Source organism: Pituophis catenifer, unplaced genomic scaffold (assembly GCF_029215685.1).
Source record: "Pituophis catenifer annectens isolate HBS135680 unplaced genomic scaffold, rPitCat1.0.hap2 SCAF_4, whole genome shotgun sequence".
NCBI lineage: Eukaryota > Metazoa > Chordata > Lepidosauria > Squamata > Colubridae > Pituophis > Pituophis catenifer.
In genome coordinates, this window is record NW_027256884.1 from 77503692 (window position 1) to 77525375 (window position 21684).

Here is a 21684-nt window from a genome sequence, read left to right on the forward strand (position 1 = left end):
ATGTGAAAGAAATACTGTACCTGTCATAGAATTCTGACCCTTCCTCCAAACCAGGCAAAAGGCCAATTAAGAAGGCCTGAAGACTGGGCAGGAGAGATTTCTGAAGTGGGAGAAAATATTTTTCATACAAATCGAGCAAGACGGGTTTCACTGACAGTGCTGCAACTCCAAGCAATGGAAAAAGGCCTGAACTGGAGAGACACAGAGAGGGATAGGGAAAATTCAATCTCTGCCTGTATTATCTTGGATATTGAATTATAAACATATTATGAGAACAAGCTGCTATGAATCTGTCCTCTGCTTTTTGAGAACACTGGAAGTTTTGTAATTAAAATATATACAATAGATAAGATAGATAGATAGATACCCTGTTTCTCCTAAAATAAGACATCCCCTGATAATAAGCCCAATTGGGCTTTTGAGCACATGTGCTAAAATAAGCCCCCCCCAAAAATAAGCCCTTCCCGAAAATATTTAAATGCATGCGCAGCTGGTCCCCGCCATTTCCTCTGGTTAGGGAGACAGAGCTGGAAACCAGAAAAGACGGCAAGAAGAGCCCCATCTTGCTCCACGTGCCCCAAAATAATAAGACATCCCTGAAAATAAGGCCAAGCACTTATTTCAGGGTTCAAAAAAATATAAGACAGAGTCTTATTTTCGGGGAAACACGGGATAGATAGACAGACAGACAGGCAGACAGACAGATATAGATAGATAATATTTTAATTACAAAATGTTCTGATCCACAAACCCAGGGAATTTATGATTGTTCATTAGTGCTGTTTCTCAAAACTAGTCTACCATAGTTGATTAAGTTGATTAGTTATATTAATCACAATTAAAATGCAAGCAAAGCTATAATTAAAAGATCTGGTGTTTTTTAAATAGCCAAAGCCAAAGGAAGGGAGGCATTTGGTGTTTGTATTTCTAAAGCTATAGTATATTCCTCCATACTAAGCATGGTTTAACCTTAAACACTAATTAATAAAGATTCCTAAAAGCAATTAACACTAGCTGGACCTTACTTAGAAGATAAGTAGAAAGAGGACTGTCAATAAAACTAGGCTTTAAAAATCCCCAAAGTTTACCTGTAGAGAAATAAGTCCTTTGCAAGCCATTTTGTTCCAATAATTTTAAATATTACTTCATAGGATTCCAGTGCTTTTATATGCACTCCACTAGGTAATGCTGGGTGTAAACACTGGGACAATCTTTTACTGATAATCAAGCGTCTTGGTAAAAGGGAATACTTCAAATTACTTTGAAGAGCCTGTAAAATAATTAAGTAAGAATTACATATTAAATTTAAATTAGTATGAATTAGGAACCAAATTGTAGTTATATTTTTATTTTAGAGAATTAAAATGCAGAGATTTTCTTTAACAGAGTTCCAGAGATCTTTATAAAAACTGATCACAAAACCCATGGATGTATTTTGGCAATCTCTATATTTATTATTTAATATATCACTTCACCAGATTAAATCCCTAAACCAATTACAAGATTTTAGAAATAATAACTTTTGTCAAATAAACCAGCAAGAACAAATACTGCAACTGTCAGGAATGCTTACCTATCTGGTGAACATTTTTCAAGTATTATAATGACCTGCAGAAAATAGCTACTCTCACATATCTGAAAAGGGTGGGATGGGAGAGGTTGAGAAAAGTTTTTAAAAACATAAACACAACAGGCTAACTACAACATAAGAAATACTGTATGTTGTTTTCTTTCTCTGCAGGAGTAGAAAACACTGCACTGAAACTATTATAAAAATAAATAACCATTTTACAGAGCTCTCTTTTAATAGTTACTAAAATAATGATTCCGTTCTCCAGTCAAGTAAGTATTAAAATATTTATGACTGACGTTGATATAAAGAAGTACAAAGAGAGCATATATTTTTGAACCTAACTAGTCATTATACCTGGGCACCGCATTCACCTAGATTTGTTAATTTTCTAGAGAAACCAACAGAATTAATTATAATCCCATACAAAGTATCTTCCCAAAGAATTTCTTTTACCAGCAACACTAACCAAAATAAATATCAGTTGAAAAAGAAAACAGTCATGTAGTAAATAAGAAAGCTTCATTTTTAGAACTGCAATTACATTGGAAGAAAATAAACATATATGGAAAATATACAATGAAATGTTCTTTGATAATGTATTGTGTTTGGGGATTGTTATGTGTGTTGGACCTGGTCTTTGGGTGTTGTGAATTTCGTTGTATGGGTATACTGTGTATACACGTACAATGACAATAAAGTTTATTTATTTATTATTTATTAGTTTGATTTATATGCCGCCCTTCTCTGAAGACTCAGGGCGGCTTACAATGCTTTTAAGCAATAGCCTTCATACTTTTGTATATACCTGCTTAGTAGGGCTTTTGCCCCCCCCCCAGAGGTGTTCTATTTTATACAAAGTCAGCTTATTGCCCCCACAAACCGGGTCCTCATTTTACCTATCTCGGAAGGATGGAAGGCTGAGTTATTTATTTATTTAAAATCTGAAATAAAATATAAGTATGATGTCTATGTGTAGCCTAAAAATATTGAAGAAACCAAAAGACCTTTAAACGACTGTAGCCAATATACTCATTCAAGAGGTAGAAAGACAGGAGCTCTCACTTTAATCTCACTGTATTTAGTACTGGAAAGGATCACCCAAATATATACAGTAAAAACCAACTATTTCCCAATAATAACATTTATGAATGGTAAACTTCAATCTCTTTTTAGACTCCATTCTCTTATGCACATATGACTTCCTACAGACAAAAAGGTTTTCAAGTATTTGAAAAATATTCCTTCATTGTACTTGAAGAGCCTTGGTAGTACAGTGGTCTAAAGCACCCTGTTATTAAGACCAGCTGCCTGCAATTACTGCAGGTTCGAATCTCGCCAGGCTCAAGGTTGACTCAGCCTTCCATCCTTTCTAAGGTAGGTAAATTGAGAACCCAGTTGTGGGGGCAATAAGCTGACTTTGCATAAATATACAAAAGGATGAAGGCTATTGCTTAGCACATTATAAGCCGCCCTGAGTCTCTGGAGAAGGGTGGCATATAAATCAAATTTTAAAAAAAAATAATCTTCATTGTATTTAGAAATAATCTAATACAGAGAAATCCGATTTTTGTGAATGTTCTCTGTTTTAAGCTAGTTGAACAGCTAGTAGCCTCTTTGTTATTATTCATTATAGAGATATTTTATTGTAGGTTTTTAGTATTATACTTGTTGTTCAGTTGCTAAGTCATGTTGGACTCTTTCTGACCCACAGACCATAGCACGCCAGCCGCCCCCCGGTCCTCCATTATCTCTCATTTTGCCCAAATTCATGTTCTTCACTATCTAACCATCTTATCCTCGGTCATCCCCTTCTCCTTTTGTCTTCAATCTTTCCCAATCAGGGTCTTTTCAATGAATTCTCTCATTAGATGGCCAAAGTATTTGAGCTTCAGTTTTAGTATCTAGCCTTCCAAAGAACAGTCAGAATTGATTTCCTTTAGGATTGACTGATTTGATCTCCTTGAAGTCCAGTACCACAATTCAAAAAATGTGAAATTTTTGTCTCTTAGCCTTTCTTATGATCCCACTCTCATAGCTATTCATCACTATTGGAATATATTGCAACTAAAATACCTTAGATAGATGATATTGCTACTTTCTTAACATCTTATTAAAAAAACTTATAATTTAAAAAGACAGATACTATACCTTGTTGAGTTTCCCAAGAGAAGATATGAGATCTGCCCATTCACTTGAAGATTCAAAATTCCTCAAAGCTTTATCAATTGCTGAAGAATAATTTCTGTACCTATAATCGCCAAGCAACTCCTGCTCTTCTGGATCCATTTTAAATGATCATATCAAAATGCTCTGAGGAACTAAAAGCAAACATTTTATAAGTTTATTTTTTATAGATATATGTCTGTAAATATTTTAAATAAAAACAGAAAATCAAAATTAAAAGAATTAATTTACGCTCAGCATATAATGATAAACTTTACAAAAAAAAAAACACACACAAGGACAATAGCTTTGGTATGCTATTGTAGTTCAATATTCAGACTACTCAATAGGTATAAATATTGTTCATGTTACTTTCATATGAAACTCTAGAATTGAGACCAACTCATACTCAATATTAAATTGACATTTATTTATATAAACATGAAAACACATTTATATAAATAAATGCATATTTTATTTTCTAGCTATGCTTTATTTTTGTAAATATCCAGAAGAAAGAGATGAGTTTAGTAAACTAATTTTCACTAAATTAAATGTATTTTATTTCATGGATTACATATAAGCATTAAACATTTTCTTCCTGCATTAACAACCAAGTTAATGATTAACTTAAAGAAAATCACATGAAATGTCAATACCAAAAGTAGATATCTTAGATTAAGAGAGTACAGCATATAATTACTTAAGAAAGTATCAGTTACATCTTCCTCACGTGAATTTTAGGAAAATACATTTTAAATCAATACAACATATCAGGGAGAACCTCTTATTTCTTTTCATAGCTTGAATGAATTACTGTCACCATCTAGACCTGGCACTGAGTCTTGATTGGATGAGGGAATGCAACTGAAGTGGTTGACTGGGTCAACAAACTGAAAATACATTTACAGTTTGCCTGTGCTTTTGTAAAAAAAATGGAATACGCAGATTTGGTGATATCAATTGATTGCAACAATGTCTTAAATATCTGAATAACTTCAAAAACTTCTATGAATTCAGACAATTACAAGCAAATTGTTTACCACATACTGCTCCCTTGTTATAACAATTTCATTGGTTGCCAGTTGATTTCCAGACCAAATTCTGGAATAAAATTTGTTCAAAGTGTAGCTTTTCCAATATATTATTCAGGAAAGGCTTTTCTTTCTCTACTTGACAGAAAAATAATAAAGAATATTCATCCAAGTACTGAATGACCTACTAATAATCCAGGATATTAGACAAGCTGGCCATGTCTGTTCTTTTCTATGGGCAATTCAGCTTGGTCAGGTTCTTTGTCTTTCAGATGACGTTCATGAGCTGTGGGTTTTTAATGCTGTTTTTATTTGTTTTTGATATAACTGATTGTTCTTTTGATAATAATTGTTTTATTAGTGGTTCTTACATTGCAATTATACAATATTATTATTAAACATTCTATTATGAAACAATGAGGTAAATTTTTACATAGCAACTGCTATCGGTATCATAACCATGCCTGAAAACACAGCAGAGTTAGAAATGTTATAACTAATAAAATAGTTAAGATTTCAAAGATTTCAGAGCCTTCTGAAGTGGGATGGCTATAATAAATTAGTACATAATAATGTAACATATATTTCTATAAAATGCCATCTGAATGTTTTACATATAAAATATCTATTTTCCTAGCAATATGGAAAATATATTAGCAATAGTATCAAGGTATCCATTTATATCAATTGTGTTACTACTTGCATACTCTTAAACCATTTTCTCATTTCAGCATTGCTAGAAGCCAGGCAATATCCTGATTTGGATCTTTTGCTCAATTTGCAGCATTACCACTGTAATAGGGATTACACAGTAGGGATTGTAACATTACACACATTTGCAGTTCATGATTAAAAGCATCACGTACTTAATTCAATATGTGAATACATATACTTCACTTTTAAGTCTAGCATTCTGTCACTCTGACATAATTTATTTTTCGCCACATGAAATGTAATACATGGAATAAGCAATATTCATATTTTAATTGCTTAACTGTAATCCTTTTATAGCTTTTCAAAAGTTTTACTTTTGAAACTGTAGGTATATCTCTATAAAAAGGTTTTTATATCTGCACACATTTACATAAATATACAACTACTATAAATAAGAACGTCCAGGACATGGGAATTGGAAAGGCAATTATCTAAGACCATGTTTCTCCACCTTGGCAACTTTTAAGTTGTGCAGACTTCAACTCCCAGGATTCCCCAAACAGCAGAGAGTACATGCATATGCTGGATTGGGTTTTAGAAGCTGCTGGGAATCCTGAATGACTACTCCAAATTAGTTTGAAATATTAAAATTGAGAATGGATTCCAACTACCCTACATAGATTCAATAGAGATTCCTCATATCTAATGGTGTATATCTAAGTAGATGCTATGAATGGCACACCTACCTTTCTTATTTGTTCCTACTCTGATTGCTGTAGGTGTTAATTTGTCTGAGTGCAGTAGATTTATAAGTGCAGTAGAATGCTTGGATGGATTTATATCCAGTAATTATTATTTAAAAGTAGAAACCACAAAATTATTCCCCAGGTACATTGATAATAATGGAAATTTTTTTAATGGAAGGACAGCAAACTCAATTAAGAGCCTAGAATTAAGAATGTTTCAAATTTTTGTTCAATTAAACTAAAATATATTTAGTGAATAAAAGGCCTACCTTTTGATGCCTGTTAGAAGACAACAGAACATGAGCACTGTTGTATTCTCAAATACCAATAATTGGAATTGAGAGGCATATAGGCTCCAATTTTGAAAGTAACATATAACCATTGCAAGAGCTAGCCAATTTCCTTCATGAATTTGTCTAATCCAAACATATGTTTCTGGAGCTACATTTTTATTTATTTATTTATTTATTTGTTTCCATTTCTATACCGCCCTTCTCCAATAGGACTCAGGACATACTTCAGTGAGCGATCACATAATGCTGATAAAAAATGAAGTGGATTGGTCAAGCTTGTAAAACAACTATTCCAGCCATAAATTAGCTAGCCCTTGTAGGTTCCAACATTGTTTCTCAAACTTTTCTACTGTTAGGGATTGTTCATCAGGTGGGCTCTATAGCCCTTTACATGATCCTGCTTCCAGGAAAGTGATAGGCCTGAGTGATCAACTATAGGCTTATCACTGTCCTGGAAACAGGATCATGTACTCTAGTAAAGAACTGTACAATCCACCTGATGAGCAACCCCATAAAGCATAAAGTTTGAGAAACAATGTTGGAACTTGCCTTTTGGATTAGTATCCTGCTATTATAAAAATATAATAGGTTTACTTTATGATATTGATAGTTTCTTGCATTCTAAAAAATGAAGCTCTACATACTTGGTAAACACAGGTAGTCCTCAAGTTATTTATTACATTTCTATGCTGCCCATCTCACTAATACAGTGACTCTGGGTAGCTTACAATATTAGAAAAAGTTAAAAGGTGCTAAACACAATTAAGAATAACAAAATTTTAAATTAAAAGCAAGATGGGCAGCTTGGTGGGTTGAGAATCTTCTCTACCCCATCAGTCATTCCCAATGTAGCAGGGGCAAACCCAAATTTTAAGGCTCTTCTGGAAGTCCAGGAGTGTAGGAATGGATCTCACATGAGGGTGGGGACCACAGCAGAAAACCTATGACCACAATTGGATCTGGTCATTAAGTCATAATATGACTGCCTGAATTTGCACCCTTTTTGCCATGGTTGTTAAGTGAATCACATGGCCACTAAGCAAATGTGGTTTACCCCCATTGACTTTGTTAGAAACCAACTGGGAGGGTCGCAAATGGTGATCGTGCGACCCTAAGATGCCACAACCCTCATAAATACATTCTGGTTGCCAAAATCAAGTGCCTGCAGGGATGATGCAACAATATAAGTGTGAAGACAGGTCAAAAGTTTCTTTTTCAACACCACTATAACTTTGAACAGTTGAGGATGATATTACCCTATTTATTTGGAACATAACTTACCTACTTTTATATTAAATTTTAAAAAGATGCCCCAAAATCAACATTCTCTTTTAGCAGATGAACACTATAACATGAAAAGTCACAACTGATAGAATTCTTTGATTTTCATGACAATTAAAATGCTTAATTGGAGAATTGATGCATACTATCCAGGGCTATTTATTTTGTGTGACGATAGAAAAACAAATTAATTCCAGCTTGTCCATCCCACTGCATATGCAGCAATCTTGGATTTAGCTATCTAATGATGGCAAAAACTACAAAAAAATGGAAGACTATTCTGAACTATTTTTTTTTTAAAAAACAGATACAGAATGCTGCTTTAAAATAGAGGTTTTGGTTGAAGGGCAGAAGTGCTATTTCATGAATAATAGCAGACCAATAATTTAATATCTAGATAATATTGCAATATATTTTCTTTGCCCGCTTTAGTCCATTTTGCTTACACCCAGGAAACAGTGATGCATTGCCCTGCAGAAATCACAACGTCCAAAGAGCTAGCTTAATGGAATTGAGCAGTTTTTCTTCTTTAAGCGTCTTTAAACATTTTTAAAGGCAGCGGCAATAAATTATGCAGCTAACAATGGTGTATACATAAGGCAGGAAAGATAAAAAAAGAAAACAATCCTCCAGTGATGCAATAAGAGCTTTCCTCTCTTTGCTGTTGACAGGCTGCTGCTACCTACAAAGCAAACAAAACCCAACAGCTGTTACACAGATAAACCGATCACAAACAGCTGGTACCAGAGCAGCGTCAGGAGGCATCCTGTAGAATCTCGGAAATCACCGGACGCTCCAACCCGTGTAGCCAAAGAACAAAAGGCAAGACACGGAAGGGTGTATTATACATACGGGTTGCAGTAACCTGGACGAATTTCCGAACTCAGATTTAGAAAAGAGACGTCACAGACCTCCTTCCTCGCCCATTTGTTTTGTCCTCTGTGGCAAGGATTGAGATAACATCTGCTCCCATAAGGGGAAGTAAAGCTTCGAACCGAGGGCGACGTATTTTCCCGGAACGAAAAGGGGGGAGGATTTGCTCAGTGGGGGAAAGGGCTCTGTGCCTGAAAGGAACGCGGGAGGGGAGAGTCCAGCCTCTCACCTCGCTACTAAACCTCGCAGCCTCCTTTGCAGAAAAAGGAAGAGGAGCAAATGGCACCTTCTGCATTTCCCCAAGTCAGCCCAGCTTTCTTTCCGACTCACCGTCCGAAAAGGGTCGCCGCCGCCGTTGTCACTCTTTCTATGGCTGCACCTCTTGCAGGGGCGACGTGTCCCACGGCTGGGCGGGACTGAGGCAACAGCCGGAAAATACTGTAAGTGGGTGGGAGCGGGAGGAGGAGGAAAAAGCGGAGTACAGTACGGAACGGCGCGTCTCAAGGGTGGCGGGATTTGGGAACGTCACGCTTCTCTCTCTCTCTTCCGCGGCCAGGTTGGGGAAATACCATTTTTCAGGAGAGGCGGAGAACGCGATGGCGATTACGGATGGATCGTTCTCTTTGAAAGGTCGTAAGGGAGTTTCTTACACGTGTATCGTTCCGATTCCTAATTTAATGATGCGAAGACCGACTCGCTTTTGCAGTTGGTCACAAGGACGCTCCGACCCTCCCCGGAAAGATGGTACATTCGTAGAGCCTTTCTCTGGGCTTTTTCGTTCGGTTCCATCTGCTGTCGGCATTGGAGACTGCAACAGATTTGTGAGAAGTTGTTTTGATAGAACTGCGGTAGTATTTGAGGTCAGAACTCGATAGGTGGGGTTGAAAGTATCGACCTGTATGATTCTAAATTCCCTAAACCCAGCTGATCTACTTCCGGTGGCACATTGAACAGCCTCAGAAACGTTACATTTTGTGTTCTGTTTCTTTTTTGTATTTATTTTTCCTACTTTTTTTTAAAGTAAGCTGTCCAAAGTTATTTGAAGTCTAGTGACTTTAAGTTCTTTCTTTATATATATGATTTTTTTTAAAAAAATTAATTTTTTAAATTTTAAATATTATTTTATATATACTACATGCTGATTTTTCCCCTCCTCACAACCAGCATATAGCGTGAACTATAGCCTAACTTTACTTAATTATAGTCTTTGGAATGTATTTGCGAAGCATATTTGTTCTCTTCTAAATACAGGTAGTCCTTGACTTACAACAGTTCGTTTAGTGACCGTTCAAAGTTACAATGGCAAAAAAGGTCGTAAAATAGGATAAAATTCATGCATGCGCCCCAGCCTCCCTGCGCCCCATTTTGGCTTTCAAATTGGTGTAGGAGGCTTTCCAGGCCCAAAATGGGGCACAGGGGGCGGGAGCTTGGGTAGAAACCCCAAAATGCAATGTGAGTGCTCCCGTGCATGCGCCCTGCCCCCCGCACATGCGCGGCAGAGACCCAAAGACCAGCTGGCCAGCGGGAGGCGCGTGTGCATGCGTGGTAGAGCTCGGCTGGAGTGATGGCTGGTGTAGCCGCAGAGAGGGGTCTGCATGCCATCTGTGCCATGCGTGCCATAGGTTCGCCATCATGGATATAACCTATTAGTGTATTTATACTGTGCCTATGTCTTTATAATCTTCTATATACATTGATTCTAAAAAATAAAATAGCACTACATTTTGGAGGTCTGAAAAGTTATTACCTATTTTTGTTCCACCCTACTAAAGTACTCAAGGGTGTAATAGGAATTAAAATACAAAATATATAGCCTGTTATCACCATCTTTGTCTACTTCTATATCAATGTACTAACCCAGTATCTGGAGGCTGTCTAGAGAGGAACAGATTTTGGCTCAATTTTGATAAGACTGGGTGGCTCTGGCTGTGTGCCATTTTCAGTTGGTTTTAGATAAGATGGTGTTTCTCCAAGGCAGGTGTACAACCTGGGGATCCTCTACTGCTCAATCAGCAAGTGACAGCTGTGTCCAGGAGGTTCATATTGTATACCAGTTGTGCCCTTTCCTCAAGTGGGACACTGTTCAGATGCTCACTAACACCTTGATTACCTTCTGACTGGAATATTGCAATAAAATACACTCTACATGGTGCTGCCCTTGAAGATCATCAAAAGCTACAGCTGATATAAAGTGAATAACTCATTATGCCCATGTGTCATTGTTGTTCCATGAACTGTATTGGTTGCTTTAGTAAGCTTCTGGATAAAATGAAGTGCTGGTTGTCAACTATAAAGCCCTTTATGGCACAGGTACTGGTCATCTGCAGGATCTCCTACTCCCAATTATTTCTATCCACCCAGTACAATGCTGTGTATATCTATCTATGTACAATTTATTTATATGGTGTTTAGTAAAGCTTTATTGCTTGACTTTACACTAAGAGTTGCTGATAAGTAAGTGATTTGGGGATTTCATTTCTGATATAAAAATAGTTATTAAAGCTGGATTATAAACTGTGAAGTATACAAATACATAATTGTAAATACTGTAAAATATTAAAAATGCTAATAGGTATCCATATACTACATCCCAAAGGGGAAAACATGATTGAATACTGCATATGAATGTCTCACTGCTTATAGATGTGTGTTGTAAATTCAGTATGGCACCTTCCTATCTAGGAGTCTTATCATTTTTCAGTTTAAACTTTAGAACTATGTATTTAAATATAATACATAGAATGGCTGGACAGGAATGTTTTTATCTTTGTTAAATGATACAATGAACTTTGCTGTAGACTGGAGTAAACAACTACCTCAATATGATTAAAATGATTGTTTGGGGCAATATGCTGACTCTGTAAACCACTTAGAGAGGGCTGTGAAGCTTTATATGTCTCTAAATGCTATTGCTATCCTGGATCATGTTATACACTTGTGAATTCCCCTTCTTAACATTTTGATGAATTACCTACACAAAGAATGCATTGGTAACTGAAGGTAGTTTTTTTCCTTTTTAAAAGAATAGGACAAATCAAGAATAATTGCTTATTCTTGCAATAAAGTAAATATACTTCTATCACAGAACATAGGCTGGTACTATGTAACTTAATAAGCTCCCTGCCTCTAATGGGATTCCTAAGTCCGCACTCATAGTAAGTAAACCATAATGATATTACAATCATTAACAAATTCCAAAGCAAAAAGAAAGCAAATTCTGAGACAACCAATAATAATGATGATAAAACCTGTGTAGTCAGTCTGGTATTTTTACCAATACCAACTCAAATCACATCCATGTTCAGAGAAATAAACTCACATTAACCAGACAGTAACAACTAAATAAAATGGATCTAGATAGCTTGGGAGTTATTAAGTGGAACCAGGCATTTTTATAATAAGGACAATGTAACAAACGTGGGTTAATGTTTCAAGAACTCCTTTACAATGGGGCAAAGTCTTGGGATGTTTCATAATTTTCCTTTAAAATGACTGTTGGACGGGCATTCAATCTTGCCAGAATTACAGTTCTTCTGGATTTATGAATGGTTATTTGGCTTAAATATTTAGCTGGTTAAGAACTATCTGTATTTCCATGTTCAGCAGGAACAAATGAGCAGTATTTTTGCGCTGAGGGAACTTTAGGTTACAAGTCAGAATCACATTGGTGGCAACTTCCATGTAGGGTCTTGCGCAAGGTATGTTTATCAAGCACAAACCTCTCACATTTTGTAAATATATTAGCAGTTTTAAATTATGGATTCAAATAAAGTTGTTACACACAGTACAATCCAAGAAGCAGCTCTCTATGTAATACCTTACCTTTCTATTCTCCAGATTACGATTATTTATGTAAACTGACCAAATTCATCTGAATTATATTTGTATGCCATTTTAATATTTTTATTTACTTAAAACAAGAAAAACAACTCTCTCCTATTAACATTTTTATACCGTGTTTCCCCGAAAACAAGACCCTGTCTTATATTTTTTTGAACCCTGAAATACGCACTTGGCCTTATTGCCACGTGCTCAAAAGCCCAATTGGGCTTATTACCAGGGGATATCTTATTTTGGGGGAAACAGGGTACCTATCTGGACTCATATAGGTTTCCTTAAAAAAAAGGGAAAGCCTTCTTTTTGTCTAATGTTTTCAAAATTTTGTGTTTGGCTATGTATGTACCGAATAATATATAAATACCTATTGTTATAATTTTTCTTGAATGTCAAGTAACACATCAAAATTTTAGAGAAATATTTTAATCATATAAAATTGGCCTGTTATTATTGCATTTTATCCATATAAAGGATGGGAGATATACATCCATACAATATTTATCCATACAAAGGATGGGAGGTATACATACTAAACTTTCTGTACAATGTGCATTGTTGTATTTCACATTTGAATTTTCCTACTTTTGAGGCAGGAATGGCCAGCAACTCTTCAGATTTTGCTGGATCAGATTCTCATAATTCCTCACTATTTGTCACACTTATACTGCTGTTGGGAGCTTTACTTCATATATACTGGAAAATCAGATCCCTACCTCTGCTTTAAAAACAAAAACAAATATACATTGCCCATCGAGTCTCGAAAAGTACACTGCCAGTAGTTGTTTGGGATTAATGGGGTAAAAATGTATTTTTACGGGAATCATAAATAGCTGCCAAATTATTTAATCATAAACTTTATTTACTGTTTTATATAGTCAAGATTTGTTTTCAAAATGACACAATTAATAAATTACAGAAAACTATCTTAACTAAAAGAAAGGATTATGCATGTGTGCTTTATAAATCTTTACAATGTATTATCTTAAAAGCCAATTTTGAAAAGCTACCCAAATCTAGAGAAGAGTGAGAATCCCTAAGGTTGTTACTAAAATACAGCACTAATTGTCATCCTCAGCAAAAGATTAAACAGTGATATTACTAAGCAACTGGATGCATTTTACTTCAATCTGCTGTATGTTGGTTCTCACCTCCATGGCATAGGAGCTTGGGACAACTGCTAGAGGATATACCCGTAGCAAAGATCTGTCAGGTTCCAAGGAACCCAATTTTCTTTTTGCTTCTTAACTGCCAAGATCTTTGTAGCATCTAAAACTTCCAGTGCTTATATACAGAAGCATAATGCAGTAGCAGAGTTACCATTTCTGAACTTTCTTTTCACTAACAAATTGGCCATGGGGTTCAGTAGCACCAGGAGGTAAAAGCGCTAAATAAACTGGAGTCTCAGCTCCCTCATCTGGACTTTTTGTGGCTCTGGGACCTGCCATATCTGTTCTGACCCACCCAGGACAACAAGCATTCAGGAGAATACCATCGTTTTTTCTTGTCTCGTTCAACAGCCTTGCCTGAATTCTTGATAAAACTGTCACTCCTATTTTAGATACTCCATAAGCAGTACTTGGCCAGCCTTCCTTCTCATGCACTCCCTTCTTGGAATCTTCCACAAATTTTTCCATGAGTTTCACTAGTTCCTCTTCAGTGATTGTGTCACTCCGAAATTTCTTCTGCAGATCCTGGTTGCATCTGGACAATGCTGAAATTGAAAGCATGCTAGATACATTGACTACTCTCCCTATGCAAAAAAAAATAAAAATAAAAATCATAGGTTAAGAAATTACTTCTTTAAAAAAAAATCATTTTGTAACAATATAATATTTACCCACAAAGAAAAGGAGGCATTATTCTCTCAACAATTATCAGTGAATCAGCTAGCTCTGTCATTCCATTTTGTATCCTTCAGATAGATAGTGTGGGGCAAACTTTTTTTTACTTGTGGTGCTCTTTATGGATCTGAGAATCCTGAAATATTGGAATGCTCAATAGGTGAAGAGCTGCCACAGAGAGAATCTTTCTTCAATAAATACTGGAAAATGAACAATGCTGAATAAACAGGCTTACATAAATGCATAGATTTATGGTTACTGAATTCAGATTATCACTACAGCTGTAAGTGCATGTGTGACTGAGAATGGTTGTCATCTATATGCAAATGGAACTCAATGAATTTTCCAAATGGAGTGGTTTATTTTGTAGGCAATTGTAATGAGCAGTAATTCAATAAATCTTGATTGTTTTGCCCTGTAACTTTTATTCCTACCAAGCTATGAAAGCTAACTAAAGAATTACCTGGAAATGATTATTGGAGGGAAAAAAAATCTCCAGGATTCATTTCAATAGAAATTGAACTGGAGTTTTCAATTTCCATTGAAATGAATCCTAGAGATTTTTCTGTAAGGCAGATGCATGCAAACTCTTTCGTCTAACCTAGATGTCATATGTATATAAAATAATTTAAATGATTAAAAATAATTCAGTATTATAAAGCAGAACAAAATTCAGCATAAACCTGATTAAAAACAGTTCAAAGTCCATTCAAAAAATGGTACTGGGTGGCTGTCAACCCTGAAGCTGACCTGGCTGGAGCCATCTTGGAGCTCCAGTGTTGGGAGGGAAAAACCTAACTTTTAATTAGGTGAAAACCAAGGGGCACTTCAGAGTTGGTTTTCACCAGATATGTGACAATATGATATTTCCAATAAAGCTATTATTTGAGGAATTCAACTGCCTTGGAGTTTTTGCTTGCAATGGACCTATTACTTGGAATCCTGACAGTGGTAACATACAATACCTTAAGGACATTCCTTAAGAAATGATTTCAAGAAAATCTACGATTATTATGATTTACAGTTTGATGCAAAATATATTTGTTCAATGATTTATTTCATAGGACTGAATGTGGTGTGTTTGAATAGTTTTTTTTTTTACTCAGCCTTTACGTCAGGTTCTTTTCTGTTCATGTGTCTTCATTTATCAACTAGCTAAACATATTTACTTGGAAATAATTCCCATTCATTTCAATGAGATTAGTATCAGAGATATAAACTATAATATAAAATTCCTAGAAAAACCATGACTTAAACATGGACATTTACGGAATTTAAAAGCTGAACTTAAGGAAGAGTTAATCATATGTGTTTTTCTGTTAGTGTTTCTTTTTAGCATTTTACTTGTCAAAAATCTTGATTAATCTTTAATATACTCCACCCCCAGTGTATGCTTACCATTGGGTTTCAATAGTGGCAGCAGTTCTGCGCAAACATTCATGGTTGCAATGAAGTTTGTTCTCAGTGTGACTTCTGCTTGTACAGCAAATGGGGTTGTATCTGCAACTTTTTTTTTTCAAAATGGAAGAAAACAGAAGGTAAGATTCTTAATATATAGGAAAATAGGAAACCATTGTATAACAAGAGATGTAAAAGTTTAAATATTACATGAGTGGAATGATGCCGGCAAAAATTGAAGTGGATACTTAGCAGAGCCTAACCAGCTATTTTATCTGCATGCAAGACAAAAATGCATATTATACTGTAATGAAATATGACTCTTAAATATCATTAGGAGAAAGATGTACTGATATTTTAAATCAACAGTCCTGAAGATATTCTTAGAAATATTTAAAATTGAACAGAACTTAATTTAAGGTGTATTGCACTAGTATTAAGACAGGATTCAGAATTACAGTATAAATCTCTATGATTTGAAAAAAAAATACCCACTTTGGCTTACACCTACTCTTTTCTTCACACAAGTGGAAAAAGAAAGAATCATGAAGCATTTTACCTCCATCATTTGTAACTTATAATGAAGTATAAAACTATAGTTTAAAATAATCTCTAGTAAATTGCTAAGCCACTGTTTCAAATGATGGTTTACAGATTTTCTTATTATATTAAGGTACAATTTTAAATATTTTCTGCTTTGTGTACAATAACTACCCTTCCAGATGGACAAGGGAAAAAATGTAGACATAAAACTAGCTGCAAATAGTGCTAGAAATTGAAGTGTCAATTATCTACTGGAACTCACAAGCTGTTATATGCATAGTGGTATATAAACCAGTGGTGGGTTCTAAATTTTTTTACTACCGGTTCTGTAGGCGTGGTTTTGTGGTCATGTGACTGGGTGGGCATGGCTTGGCGGTCATGTGACTGGGTGGGAGTGGCTAGGTGGTCACAATCCTAGTTCCCCCTACGAGGATTCCTCCATCTGGTCCTTTTGCAATCCCCCAAAGGGTCAAAGGAAATCAGATTCCATACAGCTCTGAACCCTTAAGGCAAATCAAATACAAGTGGTCCTCGCTTAATGGTCAGTTGCTTAACAAATGTTCTAATTTATGTCTGACCTCCCAAGAGCTACTTGACCTGTTTTTGGAGTTTTGACAGCCATGCACACACATACAAGCACACAAACACACACACTTATGACCAGTTACAACATCCCACACAGTCATGTAACTGAGGTTTTCTATGTTTTTTGCCAGTTTACAACAACAATTCCTTCTGCCTCTCTCTCATGTTCTCTCTTTTTCTCATTTCTCTCTCATCTCTTTCTTTCTGTCTCTCTCTCTCTCATTTCTCTGTGTCTTGTCTCTCTTTCCCTCCCTCTCTGTGTGTCTGTCTCTCTCTTTTCCCCTCTCTGTGTCTGTCTCTCTCTTTCTTTCCCTCTCTGTGTGTCCGTCTCTCTCTTTTGGTCTCTCTGTGTGTGTCTCTCTCTTTCCCACTCTCTGTGTGTCTGTCTCTCGTTGCCTCTCTCTCTCTGTGTCTTGTCTCTCTCTTTCCCTCCCTGTGTATCTGTCTCTTTCCCTGTCTCTGTGTGTCTGTCTCTCTCTGTCCCCCTCTTTCTGTGTCTGTCTCTCTCTTTCCCCCCTCTTTCTCTCTCTGTGTCTCTTGTCTCTGTCTCTCTTTCCCTCCCTCACTCTCCCTCGGGGGGTGGGGTGGGGAACTGGTGCTAGTTGGTGGGAATGTGACGTTCGGAGGCCGATGAGCCACATACTGAAGACCAGATGGGGGCAATCCCGCAAAAATATCTCCTGTTGCTTGTGAGCGCTTCTGCTTAGGAGGAAGAGGAATGCGGTGGGAGGCGGCTTGTTGGGTGTCAGAGGGGCGGCGAGCGTTTCGCATCTCCTAAGGGGGATTGAGCCTCCCCACTCACATCTTTGCCTGAGGGCATCGCTGGCAGTCGCTTCCTGCATTTCAGGAGGTCCATGCTCTTCCTGCTGCTGCTTGGCATCCTTGATGCGCAGAGGTTTCGTTCACTACCTGCGAGCTCTGGGCGGCAAGCAGCCAAGCAAGCAAGCCAGCGATCTGCTGGCTGCCTCTAATCTGCAGTTTGCTTGTGAGCAGCATTGGCCTTTCTCCCTAACTCTCCCGGCTAATGGTGCTCACGAGTAAACTGCAGCTAGGAATCTCAAATACGGCCAGGAATGAACATTTGTGTGGTACCTGCTGGCTGGAGCTACTAAACAGGTGGCCAAACTAAGTGCCTGAAGGACCCCATCCCGTCACTAGGAGTCCAGGCAACTTGGCGATTGGTGAGCAGCTGGGCTCCTCGAGAGATGGAGTTTGCAAGGGGCTGATCTACCACTGACTACAACACAATGTTCACTCTCATCAGTATTTGAGATTCCTAGCTAGGCCTCCAAAAAGTACCAGCAGAAAAAGCTGCTGCCGTTGTTGCCATGTTCTTCACACATGCGCATCCCATTCGACTTTCAAAGTAATGGGATGCGTGTGCGTGAAGAACATGGCGGTGACAAACATGGCGGCTGGGGCGAGTGTCTGGGCAACCGGTTTGGGGGCGTGGCCAGCAGGCCATTTCTACTGGTTCTACGACCTTGGCCCAATTTTTGCTAATGGTTTGTGCAAACCGGTGAGAACCGGTAGCAACCCACCACTGCTATAAACTAATATAGGCTATATATTCCAACATTAAAAATGGGAACCAAACTAAAATACACAGAGATCTATTGAAAGATAACTGATACTTTATATAGCATATTTTTCTGTGTATAAAACACACTCTTCCCCCAAAAAGTGGGTGGAAATGTCTGTGCATCTTATAGAGCGAATGTTGCCAAAGTCCCGCCCACCTGCTGGCCTCCACCCTTCAGCCTTTGCCTCCGAGCAATTTGCCTCCTTGCAGCAAACAGCAAACAGCCTGGTCAGCTTCAGCACAGCCTGATTTAGCATAAGCAGCTGATTGGCGGTTGGATAGGCCTCCTAGAATACCGCCTATCAGTTGTTTCAGGCTGTGAGGATCACCACTGCTCATCGCCACCGTCGCCTCCGCATGCCCCATTTTTGGCCTCCATGTGCCCCATTTTTGGCCCGTTCCCAGCAGCAGGGATAGGTGGTGGGCCAAAAATGGGACATGCGAGCTCTGTTTTCGGCTGTGACGGCTTCCTGCAATCCTCTGCCAGCAAAAATGGAGCTCAGGAATGCACCCACAGCCCTCCAAAGCTCTGTTTTCGCTGGCAGAGGAACCATGGGCTGGTCCTTCACTGTTTCCAGGATGGCCCTGCAAGCCAGAACTAAGCACCCTCTGGGACGAATCCAGCCCCCGGGCCTTGAGTTTGACACCCCTGCTCTAAGGCATTCAAGTGGAGAACAGACCTAGCCCTCTTATATTTATATATAATCTAGGCTGATTTGTCACTTGATTCCTTCTCCCATCTGGGATGGTTGCTCTCCAACAATATTACAGGACAGAAACATTTTAAGCAGAAATGACAGATTTAAAGTTTTAATTTGTAAAAGTAGGGAATGCCAGGAAATCTGGTTGATTTTTATTTCTTCTCTTGAAGAGATCTATTTCATCTTTTCAGTCTTTCTTGTCCTATCACATGGCTTAGTATTACTTATAATGCATAAATTCCAATAATAAATTTGTAGCATATTTTTGCTACACATTCACCTTCCCAACAGAAAAAAACTAAAAGACCTGCAAAAAACATTAGCTACAATTTTACTCTCTACAGAGCTTTACCCAAACCCTTTGTTCTGTTGTTCACCCAATGTCAACATTCAGTGATTTACATTTAGATTACCTTTGAAAGCAATCCCAGCATTGTTGACTAGCACATCCAATCCTCCATATTTTTCCTTGAGGAAATCACGGAGGGTTTGGATACTCTTGAGATCAGCAATATCCAGTTGGTGGAAAAGTGGTTTTAATCCTTCTCCTGACAGTTGTGTCACTGCTGCTTTGCCTCGTTCAGGGTCCCGGGCTGTCAAATATACATCCCCAGAGAACTGGTTGCACAGGGCTCTCACAATAGCCAGACCAATGCCTTTGTTGGATCCAGTTACCACAGCTACTCGTGTACTAGACATTTTCCCTATAATTAAATGCCAAAATGTATCAATAGAAAACAACACTTAACAAATCGAAGTCTTTCTAAAAAATCTTAAGTGATTGAATTTGCTTTTTTTTTTTTACTGACTATAGTTTTTAAACATTAATATTCAATGCCACACTTCTAGTTCAAACTCAGCCTGATAGTACTGGGGTGTGGGGTAGACAACTGTAGAAATAATCAGGACTATACTTTTAATGTAAAATGTTTTAAATGTATTCTAGGACAGTCTAGATGCACAATATAAAACTTGAATATTATTATAGCTGAGCGAATTTGTTTCAATTACAGAGCCACTTTGGTCTAGTGCAGTGATGGCTAACCTTTTCCGGACTGAGTGCCCAAAGCCTGTACCCCTATGCGGAAACCCCCAAAATGCAATGTGCGCGCACTTCCCTGCATGTGGTCAGCCCCCCATGCATCTATGTGCAGGCCTGCTGCACACGCCCTGCCCCTACGCATGCGCACGTGCCCCCTGCACACATCCTGCCCCCATGCATGCACATGACCCTCACATGCGCCCCACCCCCACATATGCATGGCAGAGACCCAAAGATCAACTGGCCGGCAGGAGGCATGTGCACATGCATGGCAGAGCTGAACTGGGGCGATGGCTTGTGTGCCATCAGAGAGGGTGCTTCATGCCACCTCTGGCACACGTGCCATAGGTTCGCAGGTCTAGTGGTTAAGACAGCAGGTGTGAAACCAGGAGACAGTGAGTTCTAGTCTGCTTACATGTGAAAGCCAGCTAAGTAACTTTGAGCCAGTTACACACTTTCAACCCAACTCACCTCACAGGATTGCTGTTGTGGGGAGGGGGAAGGCTCAAGTAGCATTTTGAATTATTTGTAAAAACAATAAAGGTGGGATTAAAAAAACCTAAAGTAAAAACTACCTCTGAAACTATTCACTAAAAATATTAAAAGGCAGACTATGATAGAATACAACTTTCAACCTGTGGGGACTGGATTGTCGAGAATAAATTAAAATTTAGCAATACATTTTTTAGGATTACTTAACATTTTGATCACAGTATGTGCTAACAAATCATTTTTGACTCCTAGCGACCACATAATATTTCTTCCATGATGATCGTGCAGTTCGATTGAATGAACTCATTTAACGTGTTCAGCATTAAAACACATGTTTTATAAACCCAGCCAAATTGAAGTCATACAAGACAACGAGGAATTCAGAATAATAAAAAAGTCTTGAAGGTTGGAAATTTATAAAAACACATACATAAAAACACCTAAAAACATTCGATACATGCTCCAATCACCAAGGAAAGCTCTCCGCTTACCTGGAATGCAAGGTTATATAATTTATAAGCACTCCTCCCCTTTTATCCATTTCTTCAATTACCAAGAGTGCATAAAGAATAAAACAGTCGGAATCCTCGAGCAGATATTAGAAGATTTTGAAAACCAACCACATATCAAAATTATGGTATACCAGATTTTAAAACTTCTACCTACTACAATTATAGTATACCAGGTTTTCCATCTACTACCCTCTGCAAAACGATTCTCAGCTGTTTGTGAATTCTGAATTCTTTAAAAGCAAGGATCTACGCAGGCTGAAATACGCGTCGGAGAATAAAATTCTGCGGCGGGTTGAGACGGAGAAGGGAAGGGAGTGAAAAGCAAGCATTAAAAAAAAAATTAGCCACAATTCCCCCCTACCTTTCTCAGTCACACGAAAAGCGGCAGCAAGTTCTTGCCAGAACAGTATGAGAAGAGGAGCGAGCTCTTCACCCAATGGGAAACCTACCTTCCGACCAACTTGCTTTTCTCAATAGGCAATTGGCTGAGGACCGCCTTTTCCGCTTTCTTGCAGTCTGTGTAAAGCCTGGTGA

The 21684-nt window shown here is 37.7% G+C and overlaps 2 protein-coding genes across 4 annotated transcripts in view; both read right to left on the reverse strand.

The window, feature by feature from the left end:
* Window positions 1–9256, reverse strand: part of DOP1B (DOP1 leucine zipper like protein B) — a 58362-nt gene extending 49106 nt beyond the window's left edge. Inside the window, 4 exon segments of the mRNA XM_070944316.1 lie at window positions 21–191; window positions 1089–1270; window positions 3722–3891; window positions 8948–9256. Coding sequence (XP_070800417.1) covers window positions 21–191; window positions 1089–1270; window positions 3722–3859 — 491 coding nt within the window. The 5' untranslated portion in view covers window positions 3860–3891; window positions 8948–9256.
* Window positions 9257–12899: 3643 nt separating this feature from the next.
* LOC139316682 (carbonyl reductase [NADPH] 1-like) lies at window positions 12900–21605 on the reverse strand. Of its 3 annotated transcripts, none has more exons than XM_070943523.1 (4): window positions 21600–21605; window positions 19518–19808; window positions 15694–15801; window positions 12900–14204 (listed from the first exon to the last, which is right to left on the reverse strand). In XM_070943523.1, the coding sequence occupies exons 2-4, from the start codon at window positions 19801–19803 to the stop codon at window positions 13768–13770; spliced, it is 831 nt and encodes a 276-aa protein (XP_070799624.1). In that variant the 5' UTR covers window positions 19804–19808; window positions 21600–21605; the 3' UTR covers window positions 12900–13767. The 3 variants fall into 3 exon arrangements, with proteins under 3 accessions (XP_070799624.1, XP_070799625.1, XP_070799623.1); XM_070943524.1 differs by lacking the exon at window positions 21600–21605 and adding an exon at window positions 21512–21589 and having other exon boundaries at window positions 12900–14165; XM_070943522.1 differs by lacking the exon at window positions 21600–21605 and adding an exon at window positions 21512–21589.
* Window positions 21606–21684: the final 79 nt, after the last annotated feature.